Source organism: Dunckerocampus dactyliophorus, chromosome 18 (assembly GCF_027744805.1).
Source record: "Dunckerocampus dactyliophorus isolate RoL2022-P2 chromosome 18, RoL_Ddac_1.1, whole genome shotgun sequence".
Lineage (NCBI taxonomy): Eukaryota > Metazoa > Chordata > Actinopteri > Syngnathiformes > Syngnathidae > Dunckerocampus > Dunckerocampus dactyliophorus.
The window spans coordinates 483209-502400 of NC_072836.1; the positions used below are offsets into that span (position 1 = coordinate 483209).

General features: G+C 42.7%; 1 protein-coding gene across 14 annotated transcripts in view; it reads left to right on the forward strand.

The window, feature by feature from the left end:
* hoxb3a (homeobox B3a) overlaps positions 1–19192 on the forward strand; it is a 75898-nt gene that overhangs the window by 51050 nt on the left and 5656 nt on the right. For 7 of the 14 annotated variants that reach the window (XM_054758832.1, XM_054758844.1, XM_054758834.1 and 4 more), the window contains 2 exons: positions 9417–9483; positions 16473–17152. In XM_054758832.1, coding sequence (XP_054614807.1) covers positions 16594–17152 — 559 coding nt within the window. In that variant the 5' untranslated portion in view covers positions 9417–9483; positions 16473–16593. Of the gene's footprint in view, positions 1–3025; positions 3962–7981; positions 8655–9416; positions 9484–11799; positions 12778–14386; positions 14653–16472; positions 17153–19192 lie in introns of those variants that run through there. The other 7 variants (XM_054758839.1, XM_054758837.1, XM_054758840.1 and 4 more) reach the window with 7 other exon arrangements.

The window sequence follows — 19192 nt, forward strand, 5'->3', positions numbered from 1 at the left end:
TGTGTGTCTAGTGTGTGTGTTGTTGTTGTTGATGGTTGGGGGGGGGGGGGGGGGGTTGCCATAGAGAAACGAGGGGATCCTCTCTCGGTTTTCCTTTTCCATATCATTCATATCCTCCCCCCGTGCCAGTTTTTCGTCTCTGTTGTTTGGACTGTGGGTGAATTCTTGTGGCGTATAAGAGAGAGAAAGTGTCAAGCTGCTGCTGATCTGCGGGTGAGAGAGTGTTCGCCGCCAGCAATTAAAGGGAAATTAGTAGACATTTGACGCACGTGGACTGTCTAACAGCAACCAGCAGGGGGGTAGGACTCCATCCAGATGCCCGCAACACACAGAAAAGTCAGAAATAGCAAACGTGAAACCATGATAGAAATGCACGTGCATGGAGGCTAAGATCGTCCTGTTGTTTTAGTGGGAATCTCGTCTCGTCTCGTGTGTTTTATGATCAAAGCAAAGATGAAACGTTAAGTCTTTATTTTATGATTATGGAATATTATTCAAAATCAATCACACACACGCTGGAGGGGAAAACATGAACGAGAATTGAAAATGATTTCATAGAACTATTACAAACTATTTCAAATGTGTATTGTATTTCATTGGTTGTTGATCTCCCCCTCACACACACACCTTGCTTCTTTATGCACGCGCATCCTGCTGTGCAACGTGCGCGTGTTTGACATCATGACAAGCAGACATTTTGCGCGAAGCATCGAGTCATTTTTGCTGCACGTGCGAGCAGCTTTAAAACCGGGCCGCCGATACGGAGCGGGCCAATACAAGACCCGGTTTTGCCGATACTTTTTAGTGGCTGCTTCATTTGCTGATCAGAATAAAAACACATGCCAGCAAACACCAATATGCTGCTTATATACGCCAAATACAATACTTGCGACATACAATGACGTCTGCAAACTAGTCCATTCTGATCAAAAGAAATAAGACAAATAGAACAACAATATGAAGAACACAGCACAGATTTGTGAAAAGAAACATCGAAGAAAACTGACAAATATCACTTCTGATACTGATACTACCCCTTGTAGCAATTCCATCGATATTTGTATCAATCCACCCTCCTCAACAATATGCACAATAAAAATAACTGCAAGTCACACCATCTTAACAACATGACTTCCATTGAAATAATCACTACTTTTGAAAATGTAGTGTTACTGCAAGAAAATACTACGTTTGGTGCTTTTTCCTTCAATAAAAAGGAGTCAAATTCGACCAAATCAAAGTAAAACCGACACAAGCATTGCATCATCAACATACTGGTAGGGAGTACCTGTATATCAGAGATAAACAACATACACGTGATGTAGTATTGCTGCTAGAAAATAGTACATTTGATGGTACGTAGTATGTGTATTTATCTACGCGTGTGTGATTGTTGCTTGAGGGGGGGTTGGCGTGATAAAGCGTGTATATGCAGCGTATTCCGGTATTCAGTAGAAGTGACGAGTCAGCATGTGTTTATCTTTGCTATCGGTGTTGCTGCTGGGATGCTAGTGATGGCCCACATCAAACCCGCCGGTCAGATACTTGAAATATTTGGGAGGCTGTTGAGAAACGACATGGCGTCTTGTCTGCCATCCATTACGTGCGCGCCAGGGAGGAGGAGGAGGAGGAGGAGGAAGAAGGATGTCAGCTCTTGCAAGCTTATCTCCTATCGCTAGCCTGCACGTGCAGCCACAGATCACCAACAAACTTGTCTTTCTTTCTGTGAGTTTCTTCATGGCAGGTCGCCATCACGCACGCGTTCACAAAAATATTCTATCATCATACATTCATATTTGGAGCATAAACACAGCACAAAACCAAAGTCCATCGTATAAACCTCCATCTGCTAACTTCATAGCACAATATGACTATTTCTATATTACACGTGAAATACTGTATATGTTGCACTGTAACATACATTATAGCATTCAAATACATCGTTTCTTAACATTCGGGCCGGAAATGAAGCTTTATTCTAATATGACTGCAAATGACCTCACTTTATTTGGGCACATGCTCGACAAAGGTACATCCAAGTAATGTTTACAATATTTAAACCATAGTTGGCTATGTTTATTCATGTTTATAAAGTCCAAAAAGAAGCAGGAAGAAGCAACTTCCATGAATCACTTCCTGGAAACAATGAAGGGAATAAAAGGATGCACACGTGGTGTCATAAACCTATAGGTCGTTTCTAGATAACTTAGTCAATAAAGAAGAAATAAACACACACACGAGTGAAAGTTGGCATGAGAAGCATTGTGCATTCATCATGAAGTGCAGCATAAATCATAAACAATTAAAAGAATACAGAATTACAGGAGAAGAAATGACAAACATTGCATCTTAATACACATTATATTAAAGACCAAAATCATATACAGTATATTGCGTACTAAACATATGAATACGGAGTATATTATAGATGAAACTGATATACATTGTATAATAAACATTAAAATGCTAAAGATATACATACTATGTTTTCAATAAAAATGATATATATTGAACAATAAAGACATGAATACAGAGTGTATTACAGGTTAGAAAGAAGTGACAAACATTGAATAATAAGGAATAGATTCATACCGATTGTGTTGTAGAGAAAACTTGTGGGGTGTAAAACTTTCTAGCAAAGTTAGCATCATTAATAGAAAACTTCAAGTGTCAAAGGAGAAGGCAAACATAAATAAAAGCAAACAAAAATCAGACACCATAAATGTGCTGCTTATACCACTTAACCAGCAATTCATTTAAAGGCATTCACTTGTATTATTATTATTATGATTATTATTATTATTATTATTATTATTATTATTATCATTATTATAATATCACCGACATTACCTCTACAAAAATGTTCTTAAACTCCCCCCACGACGCGCACATGCATGACTCCTTTGGTTGCCTTTGTCTTGGCGGGTGTTTCGGAGGCGACACGCGTGGGAAGATAACACACACACGTATACGCGCGCACACACGGACAAATCCAAGGGCAAAAGGCATTAAAAATGAATTATGATGCAAACCAAATGTAATAATAATCATGTAGTCACCGACACAAAGCTGTGATGTTTCCAAGGCAGAGGTGCTGGGACGGATGGTTCGGATATAGCAATACCATTCAGAACAATAACAATCATATTAATAATAAACATCTCGGCTGCTTGGGGCAGGCAGGCAAGTCCAGACGAACCTCGCTGTCAACCAACCCCCCCCAATCCCTGGGACAAGAACCAGAACCCCCTCCTTCTCCCTGCTTTAGACCCTGCTTGCTTTAGGAAGCGTTGACTCTGTCCTCTGCACGTCCCGTGTGAGCCGGAACCACCAGGTCCAAACCAGCACAAGAAGAGAACACATGGGAGGGGGCAGGGGGAGCGCAGGTCAGTGGAAGTTGCATACGGGGGGTGGGGGGTCGGGGGATCCGTTTTGGTTGTCTAGCGGCACACCTTGTAGAAATCAAATCAACAGCAAAATGGAAAAATGCGTAATGCAACACAGCTTTGTCTTTAAATATATTTAGCATCTTTCTTCTAAGAGTTTGTACAAAACGAAAAATGGAAGACTGACATAGGAAGGAGTAAATGAGGTAAGGAGGAAAGGATAAAAGAAGAGAAGCATTAAGGAACATGTTGAAGCTGGAAATCGGATAGCTGCTGCTGCAAAAAAAACCTGCTCTGGGAATAAAAATGTCTGCATTCAGCGCAGTGCAGGAAAAACCCACAGAAAGAGCGCCTGCGCGTTTCTAACTAGCATGAAAACAGGCCACGCGTTTCTTGTGTTACCGGGAAGGACCGGCAATGACGGCAGAGCGGACCGTCGGTGCGTAATTACGCATTGGAGCGCACACAAACATCCATCCACGCTCCTCTTCCTCTTGCCTTCAGCACACATTGAATCCATCCTGGTGGAATATCACATCGCTGCAAGGACATGTAGAATATCAGCGCGAGTGCAGGTAAGTCGTGTCCGCCTGATGCGTTTTCCCCCGGTGCACGCGCTCATCCATTAAGCGCAGCCGTCTTCCGTGCACGCGACAAACTTGCTTGTCTCTCTCCGTTGCAGACAGACGCCTCGGGATAGGTAACACGCAAGACGCCAGTCTCGCACTCTTTGTCGTGTGTGTGTGCGTGTGCGTGTGCGCGGTAGTAGTAGTAAAGAGGGACCTGACAGCCAGGTGGAAAGAAAGAAGATCCATCTTAGCTGCTGTGTGATTTATGGCGGCGTGAAAAGATTGTTTACTCTCAACAGGCACCCCCACTCTGCTCTTCCTTTTGTCTTTCCTTTCCTCCTTCCTTCTGTCCGTCCTCAAGTTACCTCCTTGTGCTCGATGCTGCCAAGATGGACATTTGTGCCATCTTGACAGGATGTCCAATACGATGTGTGCAGTCCCAATAAACTTGTGTTCTCTTCTATAAGCCAGTCAGTCAAATGTATTTCACTACATAGCAAGTATTTGTCTTAATTTATTTAAAGAAATATGAATAAGTGCATTTCTTGAGGATCCAAATACGATCTGGATATGATGCAGGCCAACACATCTTTTCAGTGATGTTTTAGGTTTATTTGGCGTCCAAAGCACAGCCCACAGGCCGCCTTTCTTTTCTTATTTGACCCACGATGCCGTGTGCATTGTGCAATAGCAGACGTGGGAAACTGTTATTCTGAATGTTTTGTCGCTGGGATGGTTTGAATGGGTTGACAAAGAGTTCTTAATGAATTTTTGGGTTTGAGAATGTGGAATTCTGGTCAAACCTGTTTTTTTTGTGATGTGTTGAACCAGAACTAGACAGTGAGTGTTGTGGTGTTTGAATGATGGGAATGCGTTGAGGAGGTGCAAGTAGTAAGAACTGTTAACAGGAAAGAGCATTTGTGTTTGAAAAATGTGGAATTGCAGGAAAAGCTGGGATGTGGAAAGTAGAAACCTGAACGTGAGCCTCGAGGAGCTGAAGGTGTCCATGTCGGGACGGTCTGAATCCGTTGACAAATGTAGAACTTAAATATTGTCAGTATTGCCCCGTTGCTTTCCACATGCGGGAATTTTTGGAATGTGTCAATAAGTGGCCCGGATGTCCTGAATGAGTTGAATTGGGGGGGGGTGATGTGAAAACATGAGGCGGAATGAAAGTATTAATACATAAAACAGGAGAATGTCACAGCAGAATAATATAAAATAATCATAAAATAGGTGTTCATGATAAGAGCATCACAACCAAAACCTTCAGGTTGTCCTTGCAGACGTTGCACATGCAATCATTTATTATTATTATTATTATTATTATTATTATTATTATTATTATTATTATTATTATTATTATTACCACTACATGTATACAAGACTTGTACATGTAATAATAATTAGTCATTATTACTGTCGCATGTGACAGGATTGTTGAGTTGGATGCTTTGAAGTACTGTATAAATATAAATAGCATGCTTGGCCCCCACAGCATGTGTACTTCTTCAACCCCCCCCACGCCTGCTCTCCTGATGTCAGGCCTTTCTTTGAGTTGGAGGTTAAAGATTAGCATCTCTGATAACCATTAACTCTCTGTGAATGGAAGGTGCTGATCGCATGACTTTGTGCCCCCCCCCCCCCCAAGATTGTTGGTGAGCACTTTGGGGCGGTGCGTGACCCTGCCAGCAGCAAAAGAGTTGGTTAAAAAAAATGATTGTGTGGAAGATAAAGCGTAATGTAAAACTCAGCCATGCAGCGAAATGCAACAACCTCCGGTCAGGTCAAAGGGTACAAGTCAAGAATTGATAGGACTCATTTCATAAAACAACACAGCTGGCAAAGCCAACACCGCACCCTCCAAGTGTACAAGTATCTACAATAAACATCTAAGCCTTTACTGTCATAGCAGTTTTTTACGCTTTTAACATGATTAGAGGCCTCTAGACATGAAATAACACCCCTATAGTCACCTTTACACTCCTATTATCCAATATAGTAGACATAATGACAGAAAATAAGACATAGAAGACATAGAAAACCTGTTTACAATCTTCTAGATACACTTTTTGAACATAATTAGAGCCCTCTATATATGAAATAACATCCCCATAGCCACCTGTACATGTGTATTGTCCTATATAGTAGACATAGTAAGAGAAAATAAAACCTACAGTATAAGACATAGAAAACCTGGTTACAGCCTCCTAAATACACATTTTAACATGATTAGAGCCCTCTAGACATGAAATAACACCTCTATAGTCGCCTTTACACTCCTATTACGCAATATAGTAGACATAATAAAAGAAAATAAGACATATTAGACATAAATAAGACCACAGCCTCACACATTAGCAGTTCCTTGTTTTGTTTTTTTCTAGCCAGCGTACTTCCTTGTGGCTTTAAATGGCTTTCCACTCGTATTAGCTAATAAAGTAGACTGAATAAGAGTAAATAAAACCCCTGCTGGAGCAGTGTCACAGTAAATGTGTTCCCTAGGGAACCTTCGTGAGAAGTCTAGTGCCTGTTTCACCAAACACCGACACCTTGTGGCCAATGTAGAATACTACATTCACAATTCCAGTGCTTCTTCTGCCTTGTGTTTGCATTTTGCTTCATTTAGTTTGATCATTTTTATGTTGAAAATGCTTCATATCGGGCAAGAATAAGTACAGTTTGCTTAAATATGCTTTTTTTTTTTACTAATAATATTCAGCCAGTGATTGAAAAAAGCGCGATATAGCGAGGGAGCAATAGTCAACGTGATATTTTGAGTGATTCCTGTGCAGAGATTCAAGAAGAAAATGTGTTTTAAAATAAAGAAATCGAATGTTCCTTGAAACGGGAATGTGCTGGCATGTATTGAAGCTTGTGGAATATACTGTAGAGCAAATACCAAACTAGCTGCGACACCAAACATGTTTGTAGGATTCAGCAGGGATCAGCAAGCCTGGCTGAGGTGCTTCCACACGTGACGCACATGCAGGAGGTTGCGGCTGCACGTGGTCTTTGTGAAGCGCTGGTGACGTGCGTGTCTTCCAGCCAGAGGAAGATAACGGGTGTCACGCACGGCGTGAGGCTGTCGTCGCTTCCCATTTAGTGCTTCAGCGTCGGTGGTCTTGGTGGCGGTGGTGACGCTAAGGACGGTTCACCCTCATTAGCCTTGAACAGAACGCTCTAATGGATGTGCTGAGATGTTGCAGCTTTGGAGAAAACACCAGCTACGTTGCAGCTTTGCTTAGAGATGGTCCAAACGTGGCGAGTAGATCCTATAGACTCCCAAAGGGGGGGCACATGTATGCATGTCATATAGAATACACTGGTGTCTGAAAGCGCTAACACTGAGAGTTACGCAGTGCACTTGAACGCCTCATCATGGGAGCATTAATGCATATAATAATTCATTAAAGCCAGTAAGATGCTTTATTGCATGCTGTCTGGGGGGGTGTGTACAGTACAGCTATGAGGGTTGGGGCAGGGGTGTCCACATACTGAAAATCAAAGGATGGGGGGGGGGCACGTTAACATCTTTTTTAAACCAACTGGTGTGGATATGCTGAGATGCTTTTTTATATGGAAAGAAAACAAGAGTCAGCTTGCTGCAGGTGACAGAGTATTATTAATATTATTAATAGCAACTTTGCATTACAGGTACTCTATTTTGCTGCTTTTTTATTTTTTATTCATATTTCTACTTGTACATTTCTTCTCATAATATTATGAGTTTCTTCTCATCATATTTGGACTTTATTGTTGTACTTTTCCTCTTTTTTAAAAAATGCAACTTTAGTCTTCATTTTGTTTTTCATTTTCCAACTTTTTTTCTTTAATATTTCAACTTTATGCTACTTTTTTCTTGTACATTTTTCCCATAATGTTATGACTTCATTCTCATAACAGTTTTATTGAAATATTATAACTTTATTCCTAATTTCATCCTTCATTTTGTTTGTTTCTCATATTACTTTACTTTTTTCTCTTGAATATTTCATCTTGTTTTGACTTTTCTATCTTAATATTTCATCTTTATTCTTGTAAACTTCCTGGCCTTTTTTCCATCTTTGCTGTTTTGTCTTCCTAATAAATGTTCATGTTTATTGTTTAATTGTATTTTTAGAACGTGTCAAGGGCCACTAATGCAGCCTTGAATGCCACACTTTGGACACCCCGGGTTAGGTTTGGCCTAAATAAAAAAATAAACATTAAAAGGTTGCTAGAAGAATTGTGACTAATCATGAAACACTTTAACTCCAGGCTGACACGTGCAGGGTGTTGCTTCTTTTAATGAGTGAATAAGAACTTTTGGTTGCTTTCAGCCTCTTCTTACAAATGAAATGAAAAGTTGCAAATGGTCCCTGAATGTTTCTATTTCGTTTTATGCGGCATCGGGATGCTTTCTTTTCTGGCTCGTTGGTGTCTGTAAGCTAAAGTTGCCATAGAATGAACACATTCAACATTTGTTTGAGGAGAAAAAAGAGTTTTATTGAATTGTCTTGCTTTTGGCAAACTTGCTGGCTCATCGTGATCCTCCTTCCTTTGTGTGGCCTGCAGGCTAGCCTGCTAGGCTAAGCTAAGCTAAGCTATTTGGCTCATTCTCTGTGCGGCTTCGGACTACTCGCGTGCACTCATGGCGGCTCCGTGCCTCCTCTTTTTCGGCGGGGAAAGGCGGGAAGGGACCCTGATGCTTTCCGAGGTGTGCGTGAGTGCGCGTGACGGTAAAGGACAAATAAGTCGATGGGGGTGCTCGCTTGTTGATTTAGGACTTTTTTGGGGAAGGACGTCAGGAGACGAACTCCAAGCGATCTGATTGCAGGACTTTTCTAGCTTTTATGTCAGAAGTTAACAAGCAAAGCTCTGCAGATGCAAGCACGACATCATCCTTCCTCCACATCATACAATTAACCAGTTATACTTTTTTATTTGATATATTCAATGCATGTTTTTCTAATTCATACATTCTCGCGTATGTGCGTGTTTAAGGGGACCACTGCTACTTTATTATTATTATTATTATTATTATTATTATTATTATTTGTTATTATTATTATTGTTGTTATTAAGTTGAGGCCGCCACAAAGCAAGTAAACTGGATGAAAAGGTGCACTTTGACTGATATGATATAAATATATATCTAAATATGCTTCATGTTGTTGTGAATAAATAGAAATACTAATCAGGGATAGGCTGACTTATCTGTGATTGTTCTAGTTCCACGTGCTGTTAGTCGTACATTTTTGAGCCGATGTGAACGTGCAAGGATGTGTGACGAATCCGATGTGGAATAAGAAGGCGATCAATAAGATCTGCTTCGCTTCGCTCTCGTGTCTCGTGTTTCTTAGTTCCGGGATGCTGAAAGTGAAACAACATTTGTGTTCTTTATTGAATTTGGAACTTTTTTCTCTTGGACGCCCCCACCCCCACCCCCACCCCCACCCGACTCCCACGTATGGTGCAGTCCTTAGGAGGCTTGCGGAGGCTGCCCTTTCCCATCCCAGCACCAGGACGTAGACGGAAGTCTCTGGGTGAGTTTTCTCTTTTACTTCTCTTCTTATTGGCCCTCGTGCGATATGAGGATGGAAGAATCGATCATTCATGTACAAATAATCCAACTTTTACTTGCATGCTTTGTAGGATTTGGTTTCATGTATTTCAAGTGTCATTGCAAAGGTACTTTCTGATGATATTACAGGTGATCATATATATCTGTCTGGGTTTGACCTTCTGTTCTTGACCTTGTCCTCATTGAAATGCCTTTACAAACACTTCTGACTACAGAGAGGGCGTTCAAAGTTTGAATTGATTTCATAAAGTTGAAAGGTTGATAGAAATAGCATTAAGAGCAGGTGTTGTCACCTAAATCAATCAATCAATCGATCAATTGATAATAAAAGCCATTTAACCAAGTAAATGCTTCATAAAGGCATTTGGACAACATAGAAAATATCCACATTTGAAATTTTCAGTATGCGACCCCCCCCCCCCCAAAAAAAAAAATACAATCATTCAGAGTTCAAATGAGAACATTTTCTTTTACAGAAAGTCACGTGCTGAACACTTTGTGTCCGGGAGAAAAAAACACACACATTTGACACTTAATATCCACGACTGCGTCCAACTGTCCATGCACTCCAAAAAAACACCATTCTTCACGTGCACTGGCGTGGCTCAGCGAGCCAGCGCATGCGTAAATCGCCTCCCGTGTGTCATGGTGGGACTTGCACCCAAAAGAAGCTGTGAACGTTTGCTTGCCGAGTGAAGACGTCATCATCCGCACACAAAAAAGCTTCTTTGAATGAAAAGTTGCAGACGAGCACGTTTTCCACCTACGCCGACGCATCCTCTCAGCGCAGCCCGCAGCAAAGCCCGACACGCGCGCGCGCACACACACAGGAACGCAGACACACGCGCTCGCGGGTGCGGGAGAGCTCGTAAATCTTTACTAAGCATAAACGACAGGAGTCACGGCGTGAAAAAAAAAAAACAGGCAAAGATGCTAATGCAGACAGAGCACGCGGGACGGCGAGGGGGGGACAACGTAAAGAAACGCTGATAGGTGTCTTGGGGGGGCACTCTGATATTCGTCCCATTTTAATTCATTAATCATCCTAGAAAAGAGAAAAATGGCTGACTTACTGTAAAGAAATAGCTCATCTTATTGATGATGTATTCTGAATATTCTCGTCATATTACAACTTTGAACAAATGAAGTCTCCTTCAATACTTGATGATGTTGTTTTCCCTCATCATATTACCACTTTATTCTCCCAACATTGCAACTTTTTTCTTTTAATATTTGGACTTTATTCTCTTTTTGTGCAGTCGAATTTCCTGAAAATGACAACTTTATTTGTTGTTTTGTTTGTTTTTCATGACTCATCCTTTTCTAGAATATTTCTACTTGATGCTGCTAAGATGACGGTGGTTATTTGTCCTCCTAAGGTTGTTGTCGCACGTGGAAGAAGATATTATTCGTATCAACTTCACTCGTTTTTCCACATTTTTGCTGTTGTTTTATTGTGTTTTCATGTTCCAAATATTCCATCTGTTTTCTGAAACAATCTTTGAAGATTTTCTTTTCCTAATGTTGTGACTTTATTCACATCATATTACAACTTTTTCCACAACCTAATTTACCAAAAAACACAACCTTATTTTGTTTGATATTTTAATATTTCAACTCTATGCTGCGCTAAAATGAGATTATTTTCTCTCGAGTTTATTCTGATAAAATTGGGACTTTTGTTCTTAACATTTGGACTTCATTGTCATGACGGTACCACTGAATTTCCTAAAATATACAATCTGTTGTTTTGTTTGTTTTCCATAACATTATGACTTTCAAAAAACATATTTTTTCTTTCATATTTCAACTCCATGCTAATAAAATGATGATATTTGTTAATAATATCATATTTTGCATTCCCATTTTTGATGGTGTTTTTTAAGTTGAAGTCTTCTTGTTCAAGTAAAAATATATTTTTAGAATGTGCCGCAGGCCAATAAAAAACAGCCACGAGTGGTCAATGGCCCCGACCCGCACTTTGGACACCCATGTATGAACCATGTATGGTCTACAGTAGGGGTTGGCGACCTTTACTATCAAAAGAGGCATTTTGCCTCCTCTTGTGCTGAAGAAAAACAGCCTGGAGCCGCAAATGTGACAGCAGTTTTAGTCTTCTTCATTGTACAAAGACACCCTCTCACAATGTGTATTCCTTTGTCTTGTTAGGATTAGTAGTACTAGTAGTAGTAGTTAGGGTGTCTCAACATCTTGCGAGAGTAAAACGATATGTCGTTGACAATAATGGCTAATCGATATATTACCGTGTGCATGCGTGTCTGGCAGGAAGAGGGATCACTCTGTGCATGGCTTTCAGCACCTTGCTGCATTTATTCCATGAGCAAAGTGATCCCTCTTGTCAGGCATACAGTCTCTTTTTGTCGGTGGGTGGAGGCGGGGCCGCTCGCATACACACAGAGTGTAGAAGAGTGTAACGTAGTAGAAATGAAACGAGTAGATTGCAATATTTTGGCCTGTAGTTTTTCATTGGACTTTTCTTTCAAGTACAATTCAAATCTTGTCTCATTTCGTGACGCCCCTAGTGGTCGTAGTAGCAATACTAGTAGTAGTAGTAGTTGTCGTTGTGGCCCGAGTACTACGTGGCTCCCAATGCAGCCACGGTTCGCCGCAAACGTAACAAAAACCAAACTTAACTTGCAGAAAAGCCATTGAATGTGTGTTGGACGCAGCACTCGTGAGTTCCAGTGAGGTCTTGCACGTGAGTTGCTGCAACCTGAGGAGCGGACGTTGCGGTTATGGAGGCAGAAATGGACACGTGTGTACATGTTTTCATTGGCTGATGCAAAATGGAAAATAACACGGCCGTGATTGCAGGTGTTATGTCAGCATTGCCAAGTTAAGGCGCAACTCAAACACTGAAACTTTCTGTCAGAGCAGCACTTGGTGAGCGCGAGGCGTACCAGCCTTCCACTCAAACCCATTCTTGGATTTCTTTCCATCCCAAAGGACAGTCAGCACAAAAAAACATCAAAGTTCTTCTACTCTAAGACGCTTTTTGGGAGATTTGGGCCAGTTCATGTCAGAATGCAGCTTTGTTTTTAATCAGTGTAATACGCTGCAGTATGCCAATGGCCCCCCAGGACAGGTTGCAGGGAAACGTGAATCTTCTTCCTGAGAAGCTGACGTTTGTGCTTGCAGGAGGCACTCAGACACGACAAAGATAGGAACAAGTAAGACTTCCTGGAACAAGAGGAGTTCTTGCATGGGCTGTGAAGGTCATCAAACATGAGTGAAGGTTTGTTGTTGATGTTTTTGCCAAGTTACCACACACAGCTTTTAAGTCGGGGGTGTCCAAAGGTTTCCACTGGGGGCCACATAGAAGGATGCAACTTGGCCCTTTGATATTGTGAAAAGCACCACGTGAGCAGCATGTGCTAACAAGTTACATTTATTTGGTCTTTGTCTTGGGGCTGAAACAGCATCTTATTAACATCAACTTCACTTTGTTTATAATATTTGATCTTTTTCCTCAACCTAATCCTCAAAAAATTTATTTATCAAGATATTTTGACTTAAATATGACATTCTTTTCCGCCATATTACAAGTTTATTGTCATAAAATTGCGCCTTTTTTTCTCTACTTTCTTCTCACGACCTGCGATTGGCTGGCGACCAGTCCAGGGTGGAACCCGCCTCTCGCCCCAAGTCAGCTGGGATAGGTTCCAGCATACCTGCGACCCTAGTGAGGATAAGCAGCATAGTGGATATTATATTATTATAATATTTTGACTTTATTCCCATGACAGTATAACTTTCTAGAACGTGTCTTCTTTAGTACAGCTTCTTCATTCAATATTACAGCTTTATTCATGATTTTGTTTGTTTTTCATAATCTTATGCCTTCAAAAAAAGACAAACATGTTTTTTCTTTAGTATTTCCACTTTATGCTAATAAAATGACATTATTTTTCCTCACATTATTGTGACGTTGTTCCGGTAAAATGACAACATTATTCTCGTTTCATCTCGTTTAGTCGCTTTATTCTCACTGCTGATTTTTCCATTTTTGCAGTTGTTTTTTTCTTGTTATTGATCATTTTTAGAATGTGGTGCAGGCCAATTAAAAACAGCCACGGGTGGCAAAGGCACCCGGCCCGCACTTTGGACACCCATGTATGGTTGAATATGACATGACGTCATACATGCGCTCATGAGGTAGAAGAATAGAAATGGCACCAAGAGGCTGGAATTATGTTCTCCTTTCCAAGCAGAAGAAGAAGAAGAAGATCGCACGTCCGTTGAGCAGATAATCAATAACATCAGTCATTGATATGTCTTGCTGTCCGTATTGTGGAATAAGTTTGTCAGGTTTTTGGAGGGCCCACGTGGTGTGGTCACGTGGTCTCCATAGGGACCGAATGCTTCGTGCATCGATGGTATTGCAGAAGGAACATGTGCGCGTGAAGACGATGACGAGTTGATGTGCGTGTGATTAAGCTCGTTGGGGTGGATCAGGAATGTTCCGTGCGTGTTTTGGGGGAAGCAGCGCAGGAGACATGCGGTGGGACGTTCATGGCATCCGGAGAAAGGAGCATCCATGACGGCGGAGCCCTCAGAGATGCTGTGAGATGATGTTTGCTCGCATCCTCTGGTTCTGTGTGGCTGTGCTGCAAGAAATTTAAACCCGAGGAAATTCCAGGCCATTGTTGTTGGTGCAGGCGGCGCGGTACTGGGGCGGAGGGGAGCTGGGGCGGAGGAGGGAGGTGGTGGTGGTGGGGGGGGTGTTTCGAGAGCAGGCATTCGAGGGGGCTCCCGGTAAGCTTCGCTAGCTGTAGCCTGCCGGTAGCCTGTCCGCGAATACCCCCTCCATCACCGGAGTCTCGGATCTGCCGGCCTCTCTCATCCGTTCATGCCACACGGCGTCCGGCTTGCCGCCCTCCGCGGCCGCTGGCGCCAGGAGGAGGAGGAGGAGGAGGAGGAGGAGGAAGAGGTGTTGTTGTGGAGGAGATCCAGCTCGTGCAGCAAATAGACGACGAGGATCCGGAAAGGCCAGGATTTATTTCCTCTTTTTTTCACGAATCAAACATCTCCACGAGGACTCGTCTGTGATGCGGCCTCGCTCGGTCCTGTCGGGATTGGACCGGGACCGCCGGTGCTGAGAGGGAAGAAGGTAGGAACGATCAACCCGGCGGGCTTGCAGGCCGCGCGCCGACGCAACAAAGCAGAAATATCATGTGGTTGTTGCTCGGTGATTTATGGCCCGTTTGACTTGAACGCCGGTTCAAGAAGAGTTCAGATACCCTCCTTATATCCTCTTACCTAATATTACCCCCCCCCCCACACACACACACACACACCCGCCCCCCTTTTATTCGGCTTATTCCACACACACCTTCTCATTTGCTCTTTTTTAACAAGCTCGTGCATGACACTTATTAATAGATCATATTTTTAGATTTGTAAATAATACAGCAGGGGGGTCCACGCCTTTTCCACCCAAAATGAAAGATGCTAAAAGTCATCCAATGTAGGTCAGGAAATGTCAACATAACATCCATCTTTTGTGTTGGATATCATTCCATATGTGCCTGTTTTTATGATTCATAATATATATAATAATCACATTATTATTATGTTTTTATTGGCCCGTAAACAACGACACCGATGCTCTAAAGACTTTATTCGAATTCAAATGAGAATTTGCAGCGCGGTGGCACGCACACAGTTGATGCGCGCGTAGGGTGTTTGGTATTTTTTGTTTGTTTTTTTCAAGCAATTATTTCTCGTCGTTCTTGCGCGGTACATCGGTGCAGGCGCCATTTGTAATTTTATATCCAGGATAAAACCGTCACAGGACACCAAGGCCGCCCCGCGCCTTGCTTGCTGTGTTTGGTGCCAGCACGAGAGCATTTTCAGAGTAAACTTGGTGATTTTATTAAGCGAGGGGGGGTGGGGGGTGGCTGCGAGACATTACGTGGCCTCTAGTAATGGTGAAACAGCTTTATGATTTAATAACATAGTCCTCCTCCTCCCTCGTGCTTGGGACTATTCCTCAGAGTAAATCATTAGGATTCCAGCTTGTCTGGCAGAAGATAAATGGCTGACATGTGTGATGTGCTGAGAGAGGAGAGAGAGGGACTGGACTGTGTCATCTCAGATAAGGAAAAAACACACTTTTAACATTTAAACAGCCACAAAAACTATTTTATTTCATTTATTTGGATTGTTTGTGCATTTCGATTTGATTATTTACTTGGTTCAGTGCATTCATTGAAATAGTTGACTGTTATTTTTCTTGCAAACCATCTGCTTTAACGGTAATAGTGGTGGTTTGCTAACACTGAACACTACCAAGTGGGTAGCAAGCAATTAACACGGCAGAGGTTGACAGAAAGGGGCCACGTTAGTCACAACCAGGAACCGTTCATAAACGTTGCAAAATCAGAGTCTCAAGCACCAGAAATATGCACGCCGTCATTAATACAAACCATATTTGTCTTTTTTGAACTGGAATTGAAGAATATGATGAGTTAGCTTCACGTGTACATAAGACTTGTACTGCAAATGTTCTCCACACATCCCGTCCCAGGGAAAGATGGATAGATGATACCAGAGTGATGTGAACGAGGTGCATGTGGTTTAGAAGGAGCTGTTCTAAAATGAATAAAGTGAAATAATGAATAATGAATATGAATAAAATCAAATGAATAAAGGTATTTTGGGGACTAGTGTGTATTAGCATGTAGCCAACACATCCAGTATTTGCTGTCTTTCTTTGAGGTGTGTGTGAGTGTGTGTGTAAAGAAAGAGGTTTGCCCTCCTCATGCCCCCTCCACAAGAGCATCTGCAGGCTGTGCTGTGTCTGAGAGGGGAGGGGGGGCGGGTAAGGGAATAAAAGCGCTGGTTTCTATTCATGTCATGGCGCCTTTCATTGGCAGAAGATGGATTTATCTCTCTCATTTCTTGTTTCTGCTTTTGCTAACCTTTCAGGTCAGATCGCAGGCGAGCGTCGGAGAGCCACCGTCACGTGACCCCCGATGCCAAATGGTCTTCAGGCCGTGGCTCTCAGCAAGGACCGGAGCACAAGAAGACGTGGCCACATCCCCCAGACATGCAGAAGACCACCTACTACGACAACTCCTCCACGCTTTTTGCTGGCTATTCGTCCTATCAGGTGCAGGGGGCGACGGCAGCGGCCAATGGCTTTGGGGGTTATGAAGTCCAAGAGTCTCATCATCAGCCGGCCTTCCAGTCCGCAACCCATCTGGATGTGGACTCCTTCCACCGCTCGGCATGCTCTTTGCAGTCGCTGGGTGGTGGCGGCGGGCACCAGCAACTCGCCAAAAGCAAGGAGCTGAATGGCAGCTGCATGAGGCCCTCCCTGCCGCCTGAGCACCACACCGGCTCTCAAGCGTCCCCCACGCTGGCCCCCAATTCCAGCGATGGTAGTACCGCCGCTCAGCAGCCGGGTGGCAGTGCCGGAGCCCCTTTGGTCCCCAAAGCAGGCCCCAATAAGTCCTCCTCCTCCTCTGCCTCATCCTCAACTTCCTCCTCCTCCTCCTCGCTGCCCTCCAACCCAACTTTGGCCAAGCAGATCTTTCCCTGGATGAAAGAATCTCGCCAAGCAACCAAGCAGAAGAACTGCTCACCCAGCAACACCTCCTGCAACGGTGTGTTGTACCACTTTCTGTATCATTTATTATTTCTTGGTTCCCTTTTTTATCCCCCCCCAATCCAACATCCCTTTTCAATGCACATATGCCCAGTGGTACTATAGCGGTACTATAGTGGTACTATAGCGGTACTATAGTGGTACAATAGTAGTACTATAGTGGTACTATAGCAGTACTATAGTGGTACTATAGTGGTACTATAGTGCTATTATAGTGGTACTATAGTGGTACTATAGTAGTACTATACTGGTACTATCGCAGTACTATAGCGGTACTATAGTGGTACTATAGTAGTACTATACTGGTACTATCGCAGTACTATAGTGGTACTATAGTGGTACTATAGTGGTACTATAGTGGTACTATAGTGCTATTATAGTGGTACTATAGTGGTACTATAGTGGTACTATAGTGGTACTATAGTGCTATTATAGTGGTACTATAGTGGTACTATATTAGTACTACGTGGTAAAATAAGACATCATTGGCTTCACATCCTCCCAACTGTTGCTTAGGACACGTTTAAGCTGTCGTCCGCCTTACCTTCCACCACCACCAGCAAACAGTGAAAAACCACAACTGATTGCTGCCGCCATAAAAATGTTGATTTTTGACCCACAGCTCGCTCTGCCCCCTCCAAACCCCCCTGCTAGCTTGACCTTGACGCAATAGAAGGGAATGTTGGAATCACAGTTGCACGATATCTTCTTTTTTTTCAAAACAATACCAAAAACTTCCTGCTTCTCCAGACCAATATGATACAGATCAACTTTCTGATATCCACTTTTTGAAGCATTTAGATTCAAGTGTAGTTTGTGCACGAAGGGAGCGTAGGGAGCCACCTGCTGTGGCCCAGCAGGGTGCACTGTATTCAGGCACACGCTCCGAGCAGCCGGTGTGGCGTCAGGGAGGTCTCCGGCAAACCTTTTGCGCGTTTCAAACAGCGCGGTGCAACATGCAGGCATGGTAGCGGTGTGGCGTTTCAGGTGGCCGATGAGGTTTTTTGTGTGCTCGATGGGTTTTTTCTCCGTCATCAGCGCACTTGGAACAACGAGCACATTAAATGTCTTCTTCTTAGAGTGAACGTTTGTTTTCAAGGTATGACAGGCTGTTAATGTCACAGGCAGGAGAAAAAAGGAGCGCTTGATTTGCTCAACCGCACAGTACAGGTCATCTCACCTCATTGGAACCTTTTTTAAAAATGATCAATTATTGGAGCTGATTTTAATGGATTTATCAGTATTATTATCATGCACCCCTAGTTGGAAGTATTGGATTAGATTCAGCTCCAGAACCCTCCCCTTCTCTCGTCAGTCGCCATTGTTCCCTCACCACACAATCTGAAGCCCCAAACACTTAACACATTTCAAGTCTAAAACGTAAAAGTCATGGATGATCATGTGAGATGATCCATGTCAAGGGAAACTCTGCTGTTGGTTCCGAGATAGACCAGAGACGAGACAAGTTCTTAGAGAATAAGGAGGGGTACAGTTGAGTACCTGTACCTGAGACAAACCTGTACAAGCCGAACCCATGGCTTCTAGAGAAAATGTCTGACTTAAAATGTTAGCTAATACAGGAAACCACATATGGAGGGGGGGGGCAGAGACAGTAATGGGCAGACTCACATGCCCAGACACCCAAGGTTATTTGAATTGGGTGATAAGCATGTGGAGGACTTCAACACAAAGGACTGTGTTAGAACGTCATAGAGCATGTTAGCGCATGAGGGAGACTAAAGACTTGGTATGACAGGACACCTACAGCAAAGCACCTTGCATTCCCCACAAGGAATCTTTGTAGAAGTGCAAATACAACACATTTTCCTAACATTCCAGTTGTCTTTAGCCCAGTCGTCAGGCTAGCCTTAGAATAAAATTGGCTTGTATATCATTTCAATCTGGAAGTATCTCATCCAGTCAACTTGACTATCGTGTTGCCTGTGTGATTATTTATCTGACGCATGCACCACATGGTGGCGCTGTAATTAAAAACCCATCAGTCCAACTGACTTGAAACTTCTTCTCCTCCCACATC